General features: G+C 52.1%; 1 protein-coding gene across 1 annotated transcript in view; it reads right to left on the bottom strand.

The window, feature by feature from the left end:
* Positions 1-2,595, bottom strand: part of TENT5B (terminal nucleotidyltransferase 5B) — a 7,071-nt gene extending 4,476 nt beyond the window's left edge. The window contains exon 1 of the mRNA XM_049617705.1: positions 2,065-2,595. Within this exon, the coding sequence (XP_049473662.1) occupies positions 2,065-2,328 (264 nt within the window). The 5' untranslated portion in view covers positions 2,329-2,595. The remainder of the gene's footprint in view (positions 1-2,064) is intronic.
* Between the last annotated feature and the right edge of the window lie 4,775 nt (positions 2,596-7,370).

Genomic DNA, 7,370 nt, shown 5'->3' with positions numbered 1-7,370 from the left:
CCTGGAGCACCTCCCACTTCCATTCACAGCCAGCACGGATGGCCCCCATCCCCCCACACACCAAGCCCATTACCACCCCCTCATACACATGCAGCACCTCCCACCACACATATATATTCCAATAGTTTGTGAAGCTGCCAGCTGCTGATTCCCACCAGGAGATGGACGTCGTTCCCTGTGGATGCGATTGTGCAGGCAGGTGAAGGTCCCTGTTCCTTTTGGATTCTGAAACCTGAAAGGGTGTTGGGAGAGTAGTCCAACCCATCCCATTGGACAGATGGGGACACTGGGCCCAGCAAAACTGATAACAGTCCAGGCCCTGACGCCAGATGTCCAGCCTCCTGGTGCAGCTCTGAAGTCTCCCCTGCCTCTCCCCACGCCAGCTAGCAGCTCCCTGTTCTGTGATATCTTTGACCCTAGTCTAGGAGAACACTGTACTATTATTGCCCTGTAAAGTCAGCTCCTTTTGGCCTGCAGTCCCCCCACCTGGCAGGGAGCATCTCAAAGGCAGAGAAGTGCTCCCAGAGGTCCCAGTCATATCCATGGCCCTAGTGTCCTGAATAGGGCTTGACACAGAGCAGGCACCAGTTAAGGCAGTTTGGCAGGGACTTCCCCTCCAGAGCACATCTCATCCCTGCAGAGCGGTGTTTCTGCACTGGGCTCTGCCTTCCCCCATGTCTGGGACAACAGTCCTGGAGATACGGTAGTTGGGGCCCCAAGGTTGACCTGAGAGTCCTAAGGAAAAAAGAAACCCTCAACTGGTTTTTCCTAATTACCCCATGACAGCCGGCAGCAGAGGAATGCCTCAGTGAGCACCACTGGGGCTTTGGGTGAGTCAGCCCTGGGGAATCTGCCCCCACCCCCTCCCATTCCCTGGGAGGGAGGGCGAGGTAATCCCCTAGCCTACAACCCTCCTCCTCAGTGGAAGCAGTTGGAGGCAGGGGAGTGGCCTGCTTCACTAGCTTCTATGGATAACTCCAGCAAAGGAAAGTCTGTCTACTGGCAGGAATACCCAGGAATTGTGGCTGGATTTTCTGGTCTCCATCAGAAGACTTCCCTAAGACTCAGAAGTTGAGTCTTAGGAGCTGGGGAAGGGGTTGGAAACCTTGAACCTGCAGCAGGCGGCTCCCAAGAAGACTTATGATTCTCTTGGTTTGATTTTCACTTCTTTAGGTAGTCTTAGGCAGCTCACTGCCCCTTTTGGAACCTCAGCTTCCCCAGCCACAAAATGGGCACAGTAATTACCATATTCTGGCATTTCAGAGTATGACAGCACCTAGGTTACACAAATGGAAGAGTAATTTTAGGGGTGCTGAAAAGTTAGGTAAAGGGAAAAAGGAGTCTGAGGATGGGGAGAGGGGTTGCCAGAATTCTCTTTTCCTGTTCTTCAGGAGGCAGGGTCAGCCTTCATTTCCAACTTTGGGGAAGAGGAGAGACACCTAAACTGGACACCTGACGTTGCCTTTCGGCATGCAGCCACCAGGTCCAGCGTGGTGCTTAATCTCCTCCTGCCACAACCCCAGTTGAGAGGGAGGGAGTCCTTATTGGGATTTCTTGGCTTTTCCACTTAGCCACGGGGCTCTTGAGCCAAGAGCTGTGGGAGCACAGGACAAAGTCTGACCCTAGGACCTTGAGAGAGGGAAGGGGTGTGGGGGTGGTGAGGCCCAGCCATGACGATTTGGGGATGAAAAAACCCCGATTTTGAACACCTACCCATTCAGGGCTGCCTGGTATCTCTAGTCTGAGGAGGCAGATCTGTTCACCCGCCACTCCTCTCCCCACCCCCCCCTTCCCGCAGCCAAGTCCCTCCCCATTCTCCTCCCATTTCCTAGCTAAGGCAAGGGTGAACGGTTCGATCGGGCTCTCCAGAGGCGGGGGAAGGGAGAGCCAAGTGGGGAGGGCGCATGGTCTACTATCCATACGCTGTGCGATTTTGTTACAGTCCCTGTGCCTCTTTAAGCCTCAGGTTCCCTAGCTGTCTAGCGAACCGAACAGACTCTGGGTGCCTTCCAGCACAAGAACCTCAGGCTGGAGACCCCATAATCCCTCCCAGTGCCCTCTCACCTGCACAATCTGCCGGGGCTGCACGCTCAGAGTAGGGAAGTTGCCGCGCCCGTGAATGGGAATCGGTTCGCTCAGGAGCGCATCCAGTCGCTTCACCTGTGGCCAGCCTAGCCCACTTAGGTGCCGTCCGAGGGAGGCCGATGAGGCCTTCGGGTCGGGGCCGCCGCCTGCCGGGGCGGCCGTGGCCACCTCCGAGGCCGCAGCCGTCCCCACCTGCGCAGTTGCCTGGTCCGGGCTCTCAGCTCCACTCTCCGACGGCATCATTAGCCCGGCCCCGGGCCCCGACGGCAGAAACCGGGGGGTGGCTAAGGGGAGAAGGGCAGGGAGAGCGGCTGGGCCGGGGCCAAGGCGAGGGGCGCGGCTGCAGGGACTGGGAGGCAGCGACGGCGAGGCAAACCCAGGGCACACCTCCGACGGCGACGACCAACCGACCCTAGAGCCCGTAGCCCAGCGTCCAGCGGACTCTTATAGGCCGCGGGCGACATGTCTATTGGTCCAGACAGCTGTCACACAGTGGGAGCGCCCCGCCTCCCTGCGCCTCTGCCATTGGTCAGCAGCGCTTTGAACCTTGGTCACTCGTCGCTAGGGAGATTCCGATTGGCTGGGTGGCATGCCCCTGCCCCGCCCACCTGAACGGGCTGAATTCCCTCCTTTGGTCCTTAAAGACCTTCTGTTTTCAGTGATTGGCCCGGGCCGGGGCGGGCCTAGACTTAAAGGGACTGCGCCCTCCAGGGGCAGGCGGGAGGGAAGTGACCTGTGTGGAGTTTGTAGCGGAGTTGGACCACTAAAAAATTCCAGGGTTCTTTTTGGCGCTGGAAGGAATTTAGAAGGCCCCTGGCCTGGTCCTGGTCATCTGCTATTTTCAGAAGCCCAGAGAGATTGCGCCACTTGTTCGACTCCACACAGCGCTCCTCCTGCTCTTCCAGAGTTGAAGAAAGGTAACGAACTCTGTGTGTACTAAGGTAGATATTACTTAATGCACTCTTGATTGGCCCTTGCCAACCACAGCCTGGCTAGCGTTAACACTCCCATTGAAGGGAGGGGAAACCGGCTCAGAGAGGGGGCGTGACTCCCTCAAAGTTACAGAGCAAATGAGTTGGGGCCCTGGAGCTGAACCGGGGCTATAGAATCTGTGGCGCATGCTCTTTCCATTACACTTGTGCAGACCCAGGGCCTTTACGGGGTTAGAGGATGAACAGCAGCTGCAAATGGGGGGTTGGCTTTCCTGACCCAGCGTCTTGGGCTCCTCTGCACCGTCTTCTGGTAGGGGCTTCCTGAGCAGCTGGTGGAAGTCTTTCGTGCCAGCCTCTTCTCAGCCTTATCAGGTCCTGTGTGCCCCCAGGCAAGTCACTACCCTCTCTGAGCCCGTTTCTTTATCTGTCCCAGAGAAGATGTTAAATAAATATTTTTTAAATTTTGATTTATTTATGGTTGCCAAAACATTTTCGTATATTCTACTGAAATAATATATTTACATGCTTTTCTTTCCCACTTTACAGAGCCTAGAGGGATGAGGCTTATTCCTTTCTTTTCTTTCTTTCTTTTTTTTTTTTTTAGATTTTTAAAAAAAATGTTTATTTATTTTTGAGAGAGAGAGCGAGCGAGCGAGGGTTCCAGGCTCTGAGCTGTCAGTACAGAGCCTGATGCGGGGCTCGAACTCATGGACTGTGAGATCATGACCTGAGCCGAAGTCAGATGCTTAACCGACTGAGCCACCCAGGCACCCCCTCATTGTTATTTTTAAATTCATCTTTTCTTCTGATTTTAAAATATGTACCTGTGGCAATATTTCACTACCATATTTTCTCTTAGATTAAATATCATTCTCCTAACACTCTCCCATTCTGTAAGGCAGGCTGGGCAAGGAGTGATATTCCCAATGTACCGAAGGAGAAACCAAGACCTACAAATGATAAACTACATTCCAGGATCACCAGCTTGTCAGGAGCCTGACTCTCTGACTAGAGCAGTCACTTCCTCTTTCTGGAGGCCCCCACAAGCAAGATCCTACCCTCGCCCTTCTTTCCATTTTGTCTGGGATCAGGAGCTTCCTCTTTCCCCAAGGAAGGGGACCTTGCTCCACTGCTAGGTCGTGTGACTATGGGTAAGTCCCTTGCACCGTTCTCAGTAAAGTTCCTTGCTATTTTGTTTTCCCTTCTTTTGGAAGAGAAGAAATAGATGAGAAACTTCCTTTGCTGAGCCCAGAGTCTCCAAACCCCTGATCTACCACCTCCATGCCCCTGCAGAGGAAGGAAAAGAAAGGAAACTAACATCTACTTAGTACTTACTATGTATCAGGTCGCTTTACATACATGACCTCTAATTTCTAAAAATACGCCTCAAGATGTGGGATCATTATAACTCAGTTTACAGATGAAGAAACTGGGGGTTTAGAGAGGTCAAGTGACGTGGTCATACAACCACTAATTGGCAGGGTGGGACTTGAATCCAGGTCTCCTGACTCCAGAGCCCTATTTTTCAACTGCTCCTCATGGAAGACTTGGCACAGATCACAGAGTCATCCTTGGCACAGCCCTGGTACCACCCTCCAGATGTATCTATTCCTTCGTTCATTCATCCACCAACCAACACATATATACTAAGCACCTACTGTGTGCCAGGGGCTGGGCTAGGCCCTGAGATATGATAGGCGAGGTCCCTGCCCTAGAACTGGCATTCTAGTGTAGAAAGACAATGGCCAAGGAGACAGATAAATAAGACATTTAAGATAGTGCTAAGAAGATAAAACAGGGAACGGGAGAGAAAGCAGCCATGTGTATATGTGAGAGAGAGAGAGAGAGAACTGGAGAGATTGATGTCTGTTGGGAGTGTGATCGCAGAAAGCCTCCCTAAGGAGGTTGCATTCCCATTACAGCTTCTGGATCCACTTCTGTCCCATCTCCCTGTGCTTGTCCCTGGACAGGCCGGGCAGCAGAGAGGGTACCAGACCATACATTCCTACAACTCTGAAGGCCCGAGCTGGGGGCAGGGGGCTGTGACAGTCATTTTGTTCATTCACTTCTCACTTTATGTATGGTGAAACTGGTGTCCAGAGAGCCAGAGGGGTTTGCCCAGGGAGACTGGTTGGGGTTGGAACTGCACAGGGGTAGGGCCCCATGAGGGCAGCCGGGTATAGGGCCACCCCATGCTCTAGAATCAAGTTCTCTAAGAAAGGAAACTTAGAGATCTCCTTCCCTCTCTCTCCCTCCTGCTGTCTGGCCTAGGAAGAGCAATTAGCAAATGCTTGAGCTATGAATCACCCTTCTGTTGACACTTCTGTTTCAAAGCTAATCGGACCAATGTTTGCCCAATGACAGGACCTGAGCATCACTGCCCTGGGAGTGTGTGTGATTTGGGGATGTAGGAAGAGGAGAGAGAAGACGAGAGAGCAGGGGCATCTCAGGAGGGTTTTTCACCTTCACCACGGCCAACTTTTTATTGTCCCAGGGGATGGAGGGGAACAATGGCTGGGGTACCCTCTGAAGAGTCAAGTCCATCTGGCTTTCAAATATTATATATGAGCCTTTTCCCTCCAGTATAGATTTCCCGTCTTAATTTCTGACTCTGATTTTATTTATTTTTAAATTTAAAATTTTTTTAATTTTTATTTAAGTTTTTTTTTTCTTTAATGTTTATTTTTGAGAGAGAGACAGAGTGTGAGCAGGGGAAGGGCAGAGACAGAGAGAGAGAGGGAGACACAGAATCCGAAGCAGGCTCCAGGCTCTGAGCTGACCGCACAGAGCCTGACACGGGGCTCGAATCCACGAACCGTGAGATCATGGCCTGAGCTGAAGTCGGACGCTCAACCGACTGAGCCATCCAGGTGCCCCCTGACTCTGATTTTAAAAGGAAATTTACTCTCTATGATAGTCGAGTGGTAGTGACATAGGTAAGTCACTTTCCCTTTCTGGGCCTCAGTTTCCTATTCTGTAAAATGGCGGTGAAATGGAGTCAGGCTTTTCTATTCACCTACGATTGGAGGTGGTGGGAAGGAGAAGAGGTCCTGTGGAGAGTGTTGGCTTCCACATCGGCCCCTCTTCTGCCCTGGAACTCCAGACAAGAGCATTCTGGGATCAGCCCACATTACTGAGCACCCTGTGCCTGGAACCACACTAGGCAATTTCCATACAGTTTCTTTTTCCATTTTCAGAACATAATCTTTTGACAAAGGAGTGATCTCTCCCTTTGCATGAGAGGGAACTGAGGCTCAGAGAAACAAATTACTTTGTGCAGGGCCCCATGGTTGGAAGGACAGGCTTCACACCCAGATCTGGCTGAACCCCACGCCCAGGTCCTACCCTGGGCCTGCCTCTGAGGATGATTCGGTTTGTTCGATTGCGCAGGGACAATCCTTGCCTCTGGAGAATCACCCCTCCCCTCCCCTATGGTTCTTGCCATCCATCCTGCCTCAGCCCCTCATGGCCAAAGTACTTTCCTGGACCTTGTCAGTACCTTGCCTTGGGTCCTGACTCACCAGGCCCTTCAGTCCACTGATCCTCCCACCTTTCCCCCATTGTTTCTAGCCTCCTTAACCAGCTTTGATTCCACAGACCATCATTATAATTACTTCCTTGCACACACCCTCACCCACCTTGCTCCCCTCTTGTTAAACTGCGCTCACCTGGCAAAACCACACCCTGGTTAATTCAGCTGTGCGTTTGTACCCCACAGTTGACTGAAGCTGAAGAAAGACACACAGTCCTGCCGACAGGTCTCACTTGAGCATCAGGGGGCCTCTCCAGGGGCCCTGGAGAGCCCTGGACAGCACTGTGTGGCTGTCCTCCCCGTAGAGTAGAGCCCGGTGCTGTCACTCCCCTGCGGTCCTAGACACAATTCCTTAACTCTCTTCCTCCCCCCAGTCCTGGACAGCTCCTCCCCCGCCCCTCTTGGCGGAAGACCTCGCTTCCTACATCACTGAGAAAATAGAAGCAATCAAAGGAGAATTTCTGCAGACTCTCAACACCTACCCAATCACTGGGTCTGTGCCTCATTTCTAGCCGCTCTCCTGCTGCTTCGGATGAACCCCGCTTGCTCCTCTCTGCGGCAACCCCTCCACTTATATACCAGGACCCCTGCCTCTCACCTGCTCAAGGACTTCACTCTGGCCATTTCCCCTTCTCCACTGCATCGTTCCAATTAATGTTAGAACATAATTTCTTGTATCTAAAAAAAAGCCCAACAAAATTAAAACACACCTCTCTTTTTTTTTTTTTTAATTTTTTTTTTCAACGTTTTTTATTTATTTTTGGGACAGAGAGAGACAGAGCATGAACGGGGGAGGGGCAGAGAGAGAGGGAGACACAGAA

The sequence above is a fragment of the Panthera uncia genome (assembly GCF_023721935.1).
Source record: "Panthera uncia isolate 11264 chromosome C1 unlocalized genomic scaffold, Puncia_PCG_1.0 HiC_scaffold_4, whole genome shotgun sequence".
Taxonomy (NCBI): domain Eukaryota; kingdom Metazoa; phylum Chordata; class Mammalia; order Carnivora; family Felidae; genus Panthera; species Panthera uncia.
Note: the sequence above shows the minus strand (reverse complement) of the source record. Positions and strands in the feature narration are given on the sequence as shown.